The 16,680-nt window shown below is 38.2% G+C and overlaps 1 protein-coding gene across 2 annotated transcripts in view; it reads right to left on the minus strand.

Annotated features, from left to right (window-relative positions):
* LOC115625287 (organic cation transporter protein) overlaps positions 1-8,966 on the minus strand; it is a 28,295-nt gene extending 19,329 nt beyond the window's left edge. Inside the window, exon 1 of one of the 2 annotated variants that reach the window (XM_030520298.1) lies at positions 8,595-8,966. In XM_030520298.1, the coding sequence (XP_030376158.1) occupies positions 8,595-8,736 (142 nt within the window). In that variant the 5' untranslated portion in view covers positions 8,737-8,966. Of the gene's footprint in view, positions 1-2,239; positions 2,558-8,594 lie in introns of those variants that run through there. The other variant, XM_030520299.1, reaches the window with a different exon arrangement.
* Between the last annotated feature and the right edge of the window lie 7,714 nt (positions 8,967-16,680).

Raw genomic sequence — 16,680 nt, forward strand, 5'->3', positions numbered from 1 at the left:
TTGTGGGCGTGGAACCTCTTGCTAATAAACTAAAAGGTATTCGCGTATATAATGTAATCTGAATAAGAAATGCAACTTGGCTAAATGAGAACGTCCCCACAATCAAATTCAACCCAGCCTCTTTGTGGCCGGAAATACCTTTTACGTTCTCAAAAATAACTTTTTTAACGCTGCAAAGGAAAGATATAAAGCAATCGTCTTTATTCTCCCATTGAAATATTTTTTACAATTTCGTCTTATTAGTATGTTTCTCCTTGTGCTATTTTATAAGGTTTGCATATGTTAGCCAAAATCGCACAAATCCTCTAGCCACTTATACTCTATTCCAAAGCCGCAATTGGGCGTTCAGCTTTCGTGACAATGTTATCATTATCAGAGCAAATGTAATCCAAATGAAAATTTGAAATATTAAATAAAATTGATACAAATAATCTTATATCTTAGGGAAAATAAACGAAGAATAACTTTTTTCAGATAGTACTCAAATTATAATCTCATATTTATAATCTGTGATTTTTTAAAGGCAATATCTGATGCTAAGGTGGTACGCCTCTGAAGCTTATAACTTAGAGTTTATTGAGAAATCACTAATGGTTTTAAAACGATTTTTAATTAAATAAAAATTTAACCGGATTGGATAAAGTGTAAATGGAGGCTTTTATTTTGGTAATATCATCATAATATCATCAGAATGCTCTTTAAAAGTTCGTACTTATTTACGAATTTATTTTAAATCGGAATTGAAATTGCCTCGAAATCATAGTTGTATTTATAGGGTATCTGAAGTGACGAAATCTTTCCCGTGCTTGTTTATTGCTGTTGTTGTAGCTCTGATTGGTTACCAAAGACATGCGGTCATAAGCTATAAGCATCCTCACTTCGCGTCTACATGTTTTTGTACTTTTTAATGTATTCTATTCTACTTATTTTCCATTGTTATGGGGGTGATTTGCAAATCAATTTTCGTTGGGATTTTGGCTCGCTGCTGCCGTTCATTGTTGTTACATAGTTTGTGTGTGCGTGCGTATGTGTGTGTGTGTGTGTGTGAAGGAGGCTCCTCCATTCCTGGCTTATTAATCGAACAACAAATCTCACACAAGCACAGTCATTCTGTCATTTTAAATTAAACAGCTTTCAGTTACAAATTGGCATAGCGTTAAATGAAATTTAGAAAAACGCTGTCTGCAGACTATTTAAAGAATTTTAAGGGCTTGGAAAATCATAAATAAATAGAGCTTCTGAAATCACTAATAGGATAGGGACAATAGAACCATTTAACTGAATGAACATAAGGAACTTGGAAATTAAATTTATACTATAGATACAGCCGACTTACTATATGTTAATATATACTTAGTAAACACTTGCCAGGTCTGTTTTTCTATTTTTAAATATAATAAAAATAAAATTTAGAACCCATGTAATGGTTAAATATCAATCCATCCAGTTAGATAAACCGGAAGAACTTAAAAATGTGGATTATTAAAAATATGGAAATCAAATGATGTGCTTTCTATTTAGGATAAGTATAAAGGCACTCAAGTTGGTTTTTGCATATGATTCCTGCTTAAGTCATATTTCCGTATTCTCAATATTTTCTTCTTAAATCCTTGAGCAGGACAGTCTCAAGAAATTCTGAAATAGTATTCGTTCTCTTTAAGAATTATACATGTACTAGTTCTACTTTAAGAGTTCTGGCTCTACCGTCTTCCGTACATACATAAGTACCACATAGCGTGTTTGCAAGTGTGATTTTTTTTTTTTTTTTTGAGATATTTTGTTAAAAACATTTGTGTTTACTTTACAAATACGTTAGCAGTAGTAACAGAGTGACAAGAGAGCTAGCTGCATGCACAACTGACAGGATAAAGTCATTGTCGTTGGCATTGTAGGCCCTTTAGCTGTTATTGTTGCATACAGACGTACTTACACACAAGCACACAGCATACGCATGGATTTATGTATGTATGTCGTGTGTGTGACTGTGTGTGTGTGTATAGCCAGACAATGTCAGCAGAAGAGCGCAAATAAACAAACAAGGCAAATGCCGTTGGCGGCACGTCCGCGGGCAATGTTAGCCCAGAGAGGGGGAAAGAGAGGGGGAAAGAGAGTGGGTGAGAGACATCTCATCGCGTTTGATGCGCTTTATTAATGTTGTTGCTGTTGTTGCTGATGTTGTTGTTGTTTTTGTTCGTTGATGTTCGTTGCGTTGCCCACGTTGTTGCCGTAATGAGCTTACCTTTCAAATACAAAAAAAGCTTTTGTTGTTGCTGGTTGATGTTAGAGAGTAGTAGGAGTAGTCTAGGATGGAGGAGCGTAGGGCAATCGTAATCCTACGTATGCAGAACTCGCTCGTATATGCTGCACAATTGGCAAGTGGCGGCAAGGTGGCTGCTGTTGCTTCTTCTTCTTCTTCGTTTGCTGGCTTCCTTCGAGTGCTTCCTGTTGCTGTTTGATGCCTGACGGGAAATCCGTTAGCGATTCTGTTGCGTTTTTGATCAATATTGAAAAGCGCACTAAACGGAAACTGACACATAAAACTGCTCGCGCTGTTGTTGTTGTTGTTTTTTGTTGTTGTTTAAGTCGTTATTGATGACACTGTGAAATTGTTGCCATCAAATTTATGCGCGCTTTCGCTTTCGTTTTTATGATTTTACAGTACCTTATACATGTATATTATTGTTGTTGTTTAGCTCTTTGGCCTTTTTTGAGCGATTAATGTAACTGGCGCTGATTTTTTTTTTTTGGTTACGCATACGACACGTTGCACCAAATTTGCTGCTCTTTTGTTTATTTATTTGCTGCTGCAATGCACTGAAATTTGTAATTGCGTTTTTGTTTATTATTTACCGACACACACACGCACACCCTCGCACACACACACACTTACACTCACACAGTGTTTTCAGGCGCACACGGACAGCGTGAGAGCACATAACTTATATTACTCATACGCCGCATGTACGCTATGTGTTTTTATTTTTTAGTATTATTATTTTTTGTTTCTTATGCGCGCGGGCTTCGTCCGTATCGCGTAACTAGCTGCAATTTTGTAATTCGTGGGCAATTGAATTTGAAATAAATATGAAAGAGGCAGAGTTAACAGGCAAGCCACAAGCTACATACTACATACCCCTACAATCAAATATATGCTTGCCTAAAAACAAAAACAACAAAAATTAAAGACAAAAAAACTTAAACAACAAATGAAATGTGGCAATGGCAATTTGTGATAAGTTAGTCTGGGTGTCATGTCAGATCTGTTGTTGCTGTTGTTCTTGATGTGACATATGTGTCGTCTTCTTCTTCTTTTGGATTTTGTTGTTTCTTTTTTTGTTTTTTGCTATGTGGCCGCGCGGTTCTTTGACACTCGTACTTGCCGTCGCATTCGACTGCTGCCACTTTAGCGTTGCCTAGCTCCTGCTTTCCGGCCATCCTGTCTTACTATCTGTCTGCCCGCAAGTTGGCCCCTCATCATTTGAATCTATATATTTTGCATTACGCAGCATAGGTAGTGGTTTTTTTTTGTTTCCTAGCATTCGAAGCTGCGTTACTTATTACTTATATTTAATAAATCTCAACTATATACACACAAGTGTATGTCTGGCTGGGCACATATTTGTGTATATAGGCAATAGGTCTTGTTGTTGTCTTAGATTTATGCCAGCTCGCAGCTTCCTAGGTTGTTCAGTTCGTTCTTTTTTTTTTGGATTTTGTGTCTGTTTTATTTATTTATGTATTTCAATTTTATAAGCAGTGGACCATCCAAAATCCAAGGCGCTTACGCACCCGTGTCGTCTGTCATTATTTGTATGTGTTGCTGTTGCTGTTTCTGTTGCTGCTGCTAGTGGTCACTGTTACGTGTTATATTTTTTATCGCACAACTTCCTGCTAGTGGCTTTGCTTTGCCGTTTGCTATTAAACAACAAATTGTGAGTGCTTCGTACTATTTTTCAATACCTTTTGACTGCGACTGCTTCGCTTCGCACAAGTTCACACAACGAATAACCGAGAACAACTGAGCGCTCGTGCGAATTGCGAAGAACTTTTATAACTTTTGGCTTTGCCTCCTGCAGAGTAACGCGTCGACGGCAACGACGACGCCAACAACGCTGCCAGTGGAGCTCCGTCCAACTATGCTAACTGTGTGTGTGCGTATATGTGCGTGTGTGTGGTTGTATGGATGCTGCTTGGACCATTCTTTGTTGCTGCCAACGCCATCGCCAACGTCGACGTCGACGCATTCGACGACTGCACCTGTGCACTCTTCTTAGCGTTTTTACTCTTAAGTTCTTGCCCTCACCTTCAGTCCCCATTGGCGTTCTGTCTCTCCCTCTCTCTCACTCTCTCTTTGGCTTCCCTTATTGGCGCGCAAAACTGTTGCTGGCTGCGTGCCTCGTTTGTTGTTATTTAATCGCCGGCATCGTTTTACCGTTTGACACTTTGTAAAGCGCCATGGGTCATAATTTTAAGCTTAATTGCTGAAATTTTAATCAATCAGCTATTACCGTACGTGTACAATGCATTTTTGTGTGAATCTAAGTTGCATTGATACTGAATCATTCACTTAATTATAAATACAGACGGTATATATGCATGTATGTGTGTATGTATGAATGTGTATTTATGTGCATTTGTAAACATACAAATATACATAGCCGGCACGTGCCCCGCCGGTAATCAGCAACGGGTGTCAACAGCAATTCGCTTGATAGATCACATCAAAAAGAATGCTGACAATTTGTTGAATGCCCGCTATTGACACATTTTGCATACTCTTAGCTAAACAGAGTACTCTAATTTTTCTCTTCCTCATAGCAGAACACAATAATAATGCCCCATTAAGAACTAAATTTAAAATATGATATACAATACATACTTGTATGTATGTGAGTAATGTACATACACATACATATGTACATATGTATGAAAATGATGCGCTCTAATCCTTTAGTCTCCTGAAAAGCACACACACATACTTGTAGAAAAGGCAATACACACACATGGAACCGAATATAAATTCGTTTAACTCTTATCTATCATAAGAAACAAAAGGGATCACAACCCACCCATCAACTTTACCTAGACCCGCAATTAAACATTATCCTTCCAAAACGTATTGTTTTGCTGATTTATAAAAGCAATATTTAATTAAAGATTATGTTATTCCAATATAAAAAACGATACGTTATATATAAACATACATATATATAATAATTATTGTATTTTAATTATAAAAATAAAAAATATTACAAAATTAAAAAAAGGAAACCAAAAATTCGAAATCAAAAATTTGAGAAGTTATGGAAAATTACTAATATTACACATTTTCTGCATATTCATGTAAGACATCTTTGACTAAAATTTGGTGTCCCTAGAACAGCGTTACGTTAAATCCCCATTATCAGGGAAGGGGGCGTAAGCCAAAAAAAAAAAAAAAAATTGTCTCTAGCTCTTATAGTCTCTGAGATCCAGGTATTCATACGGACAGATGGACAGACAGATACAGATCGACTTGTCTTGTCATGCTGATCAAGAATTTAAATACTTTTGGGGTCTGCCACGCCTCCTTCTGCCTGTACATTTTATGTACAGTGTATCATCAGTCTCCATTGATCAGATTTCACACTCTCCACGCCAAATACGAACTTTTAAATTAAATAGTCAATATTTTACAAAACATAGGAATTTAAATAAAAAAAATTATAAATATAGAAAATTGAACAACATTAAAAATAAATTAAAACGCAAATTATTACAAATTAAGTCAGACACATTTTCAGAATGCATTGGATGGTCGTACCATGTAGTACACGTATGTATTATATATTTTTATATATATGTATATTGTTTCAGGCTACAAATAAAAGACTACATACATACATATGTGTATTAGAAAAAGTCACCATACATGGTTGTAAGTACATTTTATAATATAAGGGACGCTTTAATACGTATTACGCCCGGTACATTTCCTTTTCCTGTTTTATTGGTAATCAATTGAAATATATGTGAGACCTTACAGCTGAAAATAATATAACAGATCGACGTAGAGTTAACTTATTTTGTTTCAATGCTAATCCAGTTGTTCGAAACTAATTGATTTTCAACGGCACTTACTATAGATACGTTTGGTTTTTTAAAGAGTACAAAAGATTCCGTGTGGGGCAATATTAATTGTTTACACTTTTTGTTATTATTTTTGATGGTGCTGTGATGCCGATTCCAAAGAGTGTTTATTGTTTTTGTTTAGGTATGCTATTGACACTGACATTTCAGCATACTTATAAATACAATAGCTCGCGTAAATTGTTTTTAGTAGTCAAGTGGGCACAATTAATTAACATTTAGAGCATTGAATATAATTGCTAATAGAATATAGTCACCCAAAAAAGCCTGAAGAACTTAAAGAAGGGCAAATTTTGGGAAGCATCTATATAAGTATTTACTATGTGTAGATAGATAAATCGAACAGAACGTATCGCTTGCGATAATACATCCAAGCTGTGGGGCAAGGCCTGCTTTTATCAATGAAGCAAAACAATCAAGCGGACGACATGAGGCACTTGACAGATGAAACGCAGCTCAATATTGCTCACAAATCTACAGTAAACATCAGTTGCAAAAATTCCACTTTACTAAAAAATTTAAATTAAACATTTTCGTAAACATATTTCGAAGAATTTTTCTAAAGTCCAATGAGACCATTGTGTTTTTTGAACTATAAGACAAGTTTTTGCAAATTCGATTCGTCAGTAAGCGAAAATATTTTTCAATTACTTGAAGGTCAATGTAAAGTGCGTGTGTGAAGAAGTAGGAATTGTCGGTTGGATGAAATGAATATGAAATAATAATATTAACATTTTGCTCACAATATAATATTTAAAAATCTCAAGCCCGCCGAAGACAATTTAAATTATATTTGTATTTGTTATAAAAATGAAGTTTGTTTTAAATCTAAGCGAATGGAATTCTTGAGCTAAAATAAGAGGTTACTAAAGTAGAGAACTATCTGAGACACTTCGATTAAGCAAAGCCCCACTCCTGAACGAATATGTTTAGCAGCAGCGATCCTAACAAATTTAATGAAACAGCAGACGTTTTATCAAACTAACTCAAAAGATTTGCTAGTTTTCCCTAAAATATGTGATGTTCTTAATTATTCGAATTTTATGTATACATATATTAAAGTGCCCTTTTCAGGGCCTGACATAACTCAACGAGCTAGCAGGAATCCAATAGTGTAAGTTTGTTCTAGAGGAGGCTCTTCTTCGAATCGTGACACTACCATCTTAACGGAACCTTAACTTAAATTTCCAGTTTATAAAATACTTCAATTCGCTTAATATATATTATTGTAATATATATTTTTTTGAGGGTTTTACATACAATATTATAATTTCCATTTTTCCTGCTCCTTTAAACTTAATTAAGTCAATTTTTCTAAATGCTAGTCAGCACCACTTAATAGCCAAAGCAATTTTATTAGAACTTGGAATTTGGGGAAATTCTTTAATTTGCTTAGCGTGTTTTTCATCAGCTCTTAGTTCTTGAATGTGGTTCGTCTTCAACGCTTTCTCGACCCTCTTTAAACAATTTAAGCCATTCTGTTTTTGACATAGCTTGTTTGTTGAAAACCTTCTGCGACACTCTTTTCTCGTCTGCAGAAACTCCATTCCTTATAAAATATTCAAAGGAACTTCTTTGTTGAATAATTAAGGGCATTGTAAAAATGGAAAAATTATCTTTTAGATATTCACAAAACACAACCCCCCTTATGTACATACATATGTAGGCAATGAAAAAAATGAAAATTTGACACAGCCAACAGTGACAGTGGTGGCTACTTTCAAATAAAAATATTATGTCGACAGTCACTGCTTGTTGACATAAAATAAAAAAACAGAAATAAATAAATAAACATTTCCGATTATTATTTGTACACATCAGGGCAATGCGAAAACTTCCATCGAAACGGAACTCAAGCAAAAAATATTAAGCCAACAGGTTAGTGAAAAGCCTTACGTCGCAAACATTTCTGATGTTATAATATGGTGATGCTTTTGTGTATCCACATCGGAAAAATATATATGTATATATATGTATATCCATAACAAATTCTTGAGAACACTTAATAGAACAACTTTTCATTTTTCTAAATACTCCATAGCCAAAAACACTTAATTACAAGTATATCGGTAAGAATCTCAAGCCAAACCGATTTATTAGGACCCCAATAAACAGCACTGATTGCAGCAAACGGAATACATTTTGATGTACCCTCAGGCAATGACTACTGTATATTCTAATTAGTTATTGACGTGACACGATTTCAATAAATTAACAGATAAATAATTTGTTTGATTAGAAGACAAGAGGAATGTAGCAGTTTGATTCTACAACAATTGCCGCTTTGAAACTTTGCAAGTGTCACTGATTTATAGCCTGAAGTATCTGCATATATACATACATATACATGTATGTGTGTGTGTGTGTTCTTAACAGTTTGTTGTGGCCAAGTTGGCGGGTTCAACTTTGCATAGGTAAGTATGCAATTGGAGGGAGGTAAGGTGTTTTAAAAAGTTGATACTTACTTTTTGCAACATTCTGGCCTTTATGCCCCAGTAGCGGTATTTGTTGTTGTTGCTGCTGCCGTTGGTGGTCTGCCGTTTCATTGTCAGCGAGTTCCAAATAATCAAATCGTTGAGCTACGTCATTGCACGGATGATTTTGCATTTTGATCGCTCTATATACTCGATTTAATTTTATTGATAAACAAATACTAATTATTATTAGTTGCGAACGCAATAATAAATGTTTTGCGCGTAATTTACGATTTGACGCTGCTCTATGGGACAAGGCTACTAATCACAAAAAACAAACCAAAATGAAATGAATAAGAAAATCCTACGCTAGCTTTTCGATAGAGTCTTATCACCGGCAGTCACTATAGAGCCCCTCCCCTAACCATCCGTCATGCTTTAATTGCTGGAACGCAATGCGATTTGTTCGGCTCTATCGATAATGCTGGGCTACTGGAATCGCACCACAGGTTTTCTCTTTTCCTTTTTATTTATTTTTTAAATCTGTAGATATGTATATTGTTTTTGCTTGTTTTATCCACGAAAAAATCACGTTTTTATTGCTCTGCTCACATCCATGGGCCTATGAACACTATGTGGGAAACGTGCTGGCACGATTGGTATTTGGCATTTTTTAAATATTTTTTATCAAAAGCCTCGTTTGCCTCGTTTTGGTGACACACCGCGCCGCGGCGCGCGTTTTGCTTGACCGACTCGACTCGACTTGACTCGACGAACTGACGCATCGACAACTTGACGACTCGTAACGACAGAGTGGTGTGGGGCGTAGGCGATGGATCTGGGTGCTTGGTCGCTCACTTGACTCGGCTGAACGCGGACGCGGACGTGGACGTGGACGCGGACACGGGAGTGGACAGACCTGAGCCTCAGTCTCTAACTGCTTCTGTTTGTTTTTCGTGCGAAACGTGCGAGCTGGGCGGCGGACTGCGACTGACTGACTAAATAGTCTGTTGCCCCTCACTTAATGCCAGTCGACGGTCAGCGTTTATTTTTGCCAAATATTTCGCTATAACATTTGGCTTTTTCCATGGCTATATTTATTTGACAACATACATACAACATACATGTGCATACTTACATATGTATGTATGTACATGCATACTTGTATGTGCATATACGAACAAATTGTCTTATAGCTGAAATATTTCATAAGTAGTATGTAGTAGTATGGACTTTCAGCAAAGGAGGTAACAACAAAATGCTTCCCCGAATGCAAATTATCATATTAATGATAAGTCCTACAATTTGTTAAAACCATAAAAGTATACTTATATATAAGATTGTTTAAAAATATGTTTAAGCTACAAAATAATCCTTGGACTGGGATATTCCTAATCAAAATCTTGTGTTTTCATACCTATCTGAATATTCTCAAACCAATAGAACAGTCAAACTTTGTGAACCCCCAAGAAGCTTCATTCAGTCGACAGTTTACTGTAGGGCTGCCAAGAAAGCTCCACACAGTCGCGTTTCACACCAAGCTTTTACCAAAAGCTCATCACAAGCCAAGCCAAGCCAAGCCAGGCGAGAAGAGCTTTCAGAATCACACCCCATGGCTTGTGTGGCATCCGCAATCAACTCACCTCGTCTCCCCAAGAGCTTGTTTACTTTTCCCAGGATATGGCATCGCAACCGCAAAAACTGACACGGATTTAGATTTGGAACGCATTAAACAACATCAAAATAAACAAACAATTTCGCAGACAATTGCTTCAAGCAGTTCTATTTGCCGCAGCATATGCTCAGTGCGGTCGCAATTGTGGGTCGGGGCTCGAGGGTTGGGGTGACTTTGGTTCGGTATGGATAATCCAGTAAAAGAGAGCGCGATGGTCGGTCGTGTGCCGCTGCTGCTGCGGCTATTAACCGCACAACTTCAGAAGTGTGGCCTGCAGAACACTAATCGATATGTTTCAGATGCGCATTGCTGGAGAGACTAAAGCACTTGAGTTTTTCATGGGATGGATAAAGGTGCTCGTACTTATGCATTTTTAGCTTGCCAGAATCTACAGCGCTGATTTATTTTTGCAAACCCTTTAATGTAATTCCCAAAAAAAATTTAGTATATGCCTATTTTAAAAATGTAAGCCAACACCACTTTCACTTATTATGATAATGAGAAGGAAAATTAACATGTAATTTGTAATGATATTGAATTTATTTACTTACTTACAAGGGCTATACTTACAACCCACAAAACCGAGTTCCGCTAGAAAATGTAATTTTGATTTTGAGTTTCGATTTAATAAAACAGCTATGAAAAAACAATGCAAGTGTTTCAAAATTTATTTGCTTGAAATGGATTAATAGAAATGGTAACAGAATTCAAAGCGTACATAGCTGCTGTAGCATTTTGCTAATTAAGTTTTCTTAAAAACAATTGGAAAATTTGAAGTTTATATACTTTAAAGCAATGTGTATAGAAATTAAAGAAATTTTGAAAAAGTTATGAAAATTGAAAATAACGTTGAAATTTAAAATGTATTAAACAAACAAAGTTTTTTGATTAATTATGCCTCCTTGGGTATTCGAACTCACGTAAGAAGTCATTACATTTACATCGGAATTGTCTCTGCCTGTGAGCATGTGTGCAGGAAAATTTTGAAATAGAATTGTACTTATGTATATAGGGTATCTGGGATCAAAAAGCGCTTATAATCTCCGAGATATAGCTGATTATAGGAACGAAGTTTTAGATATTCCCCTAAAAATGTTGCACAGCAAAATGGGAAAAATTTTGTGCCTTTAGCTCTTATGTATATTTTCTGAGACAGACACCCGGACAGGGCTAAGTCGACTCGTCTTATAATTCTGATCAAGAATAAATATACCTTTACCTTAATTAATAGCCTATATAAAGGTGGGCTTGAATAGGGCTATACCATTAATTTAAAGCCATTTATAACTTTTCTACGAAAACATCAAGTTCATATTCATATTTTAATTAGATCGATGTATCTCAATTAATTTAATTTTCGTATTCACCGCTTCCTAACTCAACCGCTGTTTCCAAAGTAAACATTACATGAAGTACTTATGGAAGTGGGTGACATAATATTATTACTTTCTGAAATATTCCTAGACCTGTTTTTTAGTTTGCAAAATTCTTTGCCCTTTGGAACTATGGACAGTATGGAAAAAATTTTGTGGGCTTCGCCATTTACGAAATTTTGTATAATATATTGTACAAGTATATTTAACATATTTGCTGCCTTGTGGTTTTTAATTTGGTTTTTCAAAACGAGGCAACAGTGCAACCCCACAGTGCATATACAATAGATCTGTGCGCTCATATACATGCATATACATACATATATACAATAATTATTATTTTAAAACCCGCACTATTTTTACATACATTTCGATCCAATAATTTGAGCTTCCCTTGGCTAGGCTGCCGCTCAATGTTCGTGTAAAGCGACACCCAATATTGTTCTATGCGTTTATATTTATGGATGTCGTCGTGCACTTATTTGTTGTGCATTTTATTGTTTTTGTTATCTGTTTGAAATGGCTGTTGATTATTTTGGTTCAAGCGCATCATTCCCAATCTGTGGTGCCGGGCAAGTTTGCGATTACATGGTATAGTACCCTCGGATCTCTTTCCAATTTCGATATAGGTCTCACTTTTTATTAAGGCATTGTTGCACAGAAACAGACATGAGATCGATTAAGAATAAGTATATTAGCTTTATGGTGTCTGATATGCTTTCTTCTCCGCGTTACAAACTTTGCACAAACCTTATATACCCTTTTTACTACTACTATTTGATTAGTTACTTAGGTCTACAATGTCTCTGGCCATATATGGCTGTGAATAGGGGCATAGCTGGCCAAAGGGCACATAAAATTTACCCAACGAGTCGGAGGCATCAATAGACGTTATTGTACAGTTTTCATAGTTTTTCTTATCTTTTAAGCTTAAATTATAACGTAATATGAAAACATATCTTTATTTTAATTTATAATAGATATATAATAAAAGTAATAGTAATATATACTGTAATAATTGTAGTAGAGTGTATCAATTGCAATACATGCTGATTTTTGACTCTTCCTGAAATAATTAATTTCCCCTTGAGTTATATTTTCTGTTATCATTATTTTATTAATAAAGGATGAAGCAAAACATTGGCAATCAACTTGTACTTGTATATGTTGTTAATAATTGTTGCATGTTGGTGTTGTTTGCAAGCCTGGAAGAATTTAACAAATATGCCAGGCATCAAAAATGAAGCGTACCCGAGTACATTCTTTCTGCCCAACCCCTTTCACCATTTATAAGCCTAATCAATGTGTTGATTTTAAAATTCCCAAAATGTAAATTTATAAACAACTCATTTTTCCATATTTCCCACAGTCATCGGAATTGGTTCGGACGATTATTGCGCACTCGTCTGAAATGCGATAATTTAATTGTGGTGTGGCCGTAAAGGTATACCCCTTAGATGACGGATCTCCCGACAGCGACCGTGAACAGAATGTATAGGGGATGTATGCACCAGGGCTGGGGTTGCAACGATTATAAAAACTGAAGTTAACAATAGTGTTTACATTGGTTTGTAACAAGATTTCACTTAAGGATGTCAGTTTCGAGATTTCGACTGCCGCTATCTCGTTCTCAATCGTCATCCTGAGTGCTCGGCTCTGCATCAAACCTGATTACTGTCATCAGGTCGTGTGGCGACTGCAGGGACGCGTGTGCCAACAAATTTGCTGGTAATGAAAAGGTTTGCGCATCCGCATCCGCCCCGACATACAAGTATTGTTCCCTTTCACATACCGCATTGGTTTTTCGCGCCTCGGGTCAGGCAGCGCATGCAGGACACGCGACTTACTTGGGCGGCAACGATCCGAGATGGGCGACGGACGGCGGGGTGCGAACGACATTGACGTAGCTAATTTGCGAGTAAACCAAAACATCAAATAAACATAATTCAATTTCAACAATTGTCCAAGCAGTTAGCTGCCGATGACAATGCGACAAAGCGCGGTGGTTTGTCCTTTGGCTTGTGGCCTAAGTACTTGCTCAGTACTTGCTGGCAATTGCTGATCTATCTGGAATTCACGCATTCGGTTAATGAGGTGTAAAATTTGTCTATATAGCGTGTCACTACCTCTGCTTTAGGGTTTCCTTGCGGTCTCGTGGGTATCTGGAGCACACTTTGCAGTGGTACCACGATTAGTACTACGAGAAACTACTATAATCATAAATACATTATGTCTTCAATGCATATCCCTGTCGAAGAATTTCGCTTGTTAAATGAAAATAATGTAAATTATGTATGTACAAATTAGTATCGTATTGTGACATACATATATGATGCGGTTCAGCAGTTGTTAACTTGTTGGTGTGCAGCAAACACATAAAGTGGTTTTATGGTGAACAACGTTTACGGACTGCAATGCGAGTTTCAAACCTCTTCCAGTTCCTAGGTCTTATATTTCGCTTGGTTTCATATACAAATTATAGATAGAAAAATTACAAAAACATTTATTAGGTCATTGAGAAATAAAACCTTTAAGGATGTCCTTCAAAAATTGCATTCATGTATATCTATAATAATATACCTCGATACAAATTTATTATTTTTATTACGTCCATCCAGCTGCCTGGATGAACTTGAAGATGTCTATCGGCTTCTTGTTTGCTAGTGCCGATAGATTTGGTAGGAGGCTGTCTCCTAGGAATCGTTGTCTTGTCCTTGACAAGGCCGGGCAGTCGCAGAAGAGGTGTGTTACCGTTTCCTCCTCTTCCACGTCTCTGCAGCTTCTGCAGAAATCGTTATGGTGGAGTCCTAGTCTGGCGGCATGGGTGCCCACCAGCCAGTGCCCTGTGATGGCTCTGATTACGACTGAGCATTGGCTTCTGCTCAGTTTGCAGAGTTCAGAAGATCGTCTCTTGTTGAGGGTTGGCCATGTTTGTCGTGTGATTTTACAGGAGTCTGTGTCGGTGGTCCACATTTGATTGGCGACCAAGTCAAAGTAGTTTCGGACTGACAGTTTACAGCTGGCCATCGGTGTACCGACGCTCTCCTTGTCTGGAAGGAGGGAGGCGGTAGTACCGTGTCTTGCCAGCTCATCGGCTATGCAGTTTCCCTCGATATCCCTATGGCCTGGGACCCAAATGAGGTATATAGAGAGCTGTGTTGCCATCTCGTGAAGAGATTTGCGACAGTTCTGTACTGACGTCGAGTTCGACGTGATGGCGTTAAGGGATTTTATAGCCGCTTGGCTATCCGAGTAAATGCAGATTTCTCTGGTATATGTGGCTGGGCTTGGCAGTATAAGAAGAGCTTCTTGAATGGCTATTACTTCCGCCTGGAACACACTGCAGTGATCCGGTAGCCTGAAGGCTTTTCTGATTCCGAGTTCTTCGCAGAAGACACCCCCGCCTACGCGGTTGTCCAGCTTAGAACCGTCTGTATATATTTTGATGGAATTGGTTGGGCCTGGCGGGCCGAAGTTCCAATCTTCCCTAGAGGGAATGATGGTGTGGAAAGGAGTATGTGGAAACAGCTCTAAAGACTCTTGACTCGAGGTCGTCCAAGTCTTGTCTGGCTTCTGAAGGTACCCTAGCGTTGAGGGAGTTTTAGAGAGGACCTTCCTTAACCTTGCGGCATCGGAGGTGTTCTCAATATCTGAGCAGAAGTTCTGCCATGAAGATCGTTTGGCCTGTCTGAGTATTTTCTTGTACTCTGACAGGCTTTGTTTGTATGCATACCAGTGTTGGTCTCCCCCTTGGGATCTGGCTGCATTGAAGAGTTTCCTAGCCTTTTTTCTTGGAGTCCACCAGGGAGGCTTGAGTTTGCCTCTTGGTTTCCCAGTGGGGCATGATTTCTGCAGCGCGGTGTTGCACGCTGTGGTGAATTGTTTTATTAGCGTCGAGGTGAATTCGACTGTGTCTGGGCCCTCGGGAGGGTAGTTTGGAAGTATGTTACTTAGGTGATTAGAGTACAAAGACCAATTTGTGCGTCTAGGATTTCTAATCGCGATTGGTCTTTCATTCTTTAGAGATACTTCGAATTGGATGTATCTGTGATCTGAGAAGGAGTGTTCTAATAGGACTCTCCATTTGGAGATACGATTGTAAAGTGCGCCTGACGCCAAAGTGAGGTCAAGAACCTGGCTACGGTTCCTTACCACGAAAGTTGGATCTGATCCAGCATTACTTAAAAGTATGTTAGTAGACAGGATGGATTGGTATCAGTGCTACCCCACTGAGCGTGATGAGCGTTGGCATCGCGTCCTATGAGCAGATCAATGTTGTTCTGCCTGCTGTCCTCTATTATCTGTCTTGTCAACAGAGGTGGAGGGTTAGCTTCCTCGTAAGCCATATAGGCTGAGCATATTCTTAGAGGCTTTGGCTTAGCCTCTATGCATGCAGCTGTGTTATCTTCATTACTGAAATTAGATAGCAGAAAAATGTTTATGTTTTTCTTGATTAAAATGCAGGTTCTGGTCTTGCCTGAGCTCTTCGCTGTGATCAGCTTATACTCCTTCGTCCCCAGTCCAGAAACCTTGTCCCTACAGACCCAAGGTTCCTGAATGAGGACTACGTCGATGTCGTCTTTGCTCAGACGATGTATTAGGGCAGCTGTTGCTGTTTTGCAGTGGTGGAGGTTAATCTGTAGAAACCTCAAGGGCATCTACCTCCATCTCCACCACTGTCCTATCGGCCTCGTCGTCGTCTAGGTCCTCATCCTCGTGGCCTAAAGTCGCGAACCCTTTCGCCAGTTCGGAGGTTTCGGAGGAATATCCTTCAAGGATATCCTCATCATCCGACGCGACCTCTGTTTCAGGACTGCCTGGAACGACCGGTTCTGCGTCTGCTGGTTCCGCGTTTTGTGTGGTGGGCTTACTACTCGCTGTGTCACCTCGGTAGACACGTATGGCTACCGATTTGTAGCCATACCTGGCCAGATTTCCACATCTTGCCAGCTCGTTTATAACGAGTACGATCTGGCGCGTGGTCCCTTCCGCCTCCTCTACCTTGACCACGCTCCAGTCGTCCCCTTGTCATGCTCGGGTTGCAGATCTGAAACACCTTCAGGATCTCTTCTGGCTTTTCTGGTTTCGC

This window comes from Scaptodrosophila lebanonensis, unplaced genomic scaffold (genome assembly GCF_003285725.1).
Source record: "Scaptodrosophila lebanonensis strain 11010-0011.00,11010-0021.00 unplaced genomic scaffold, SlebRS2 tig00000072-arrow-pilon, whole genome shotgun sequence".
In the NCBI taxonomy this organism is placed as follows: domain Eukaryota; kingdom Metazoa; phylum Arthropoda; class Insecta; order Diptera; family Drosophilidae; genus Scaptodrosophila; species Scaptodrosophila lebanonensis.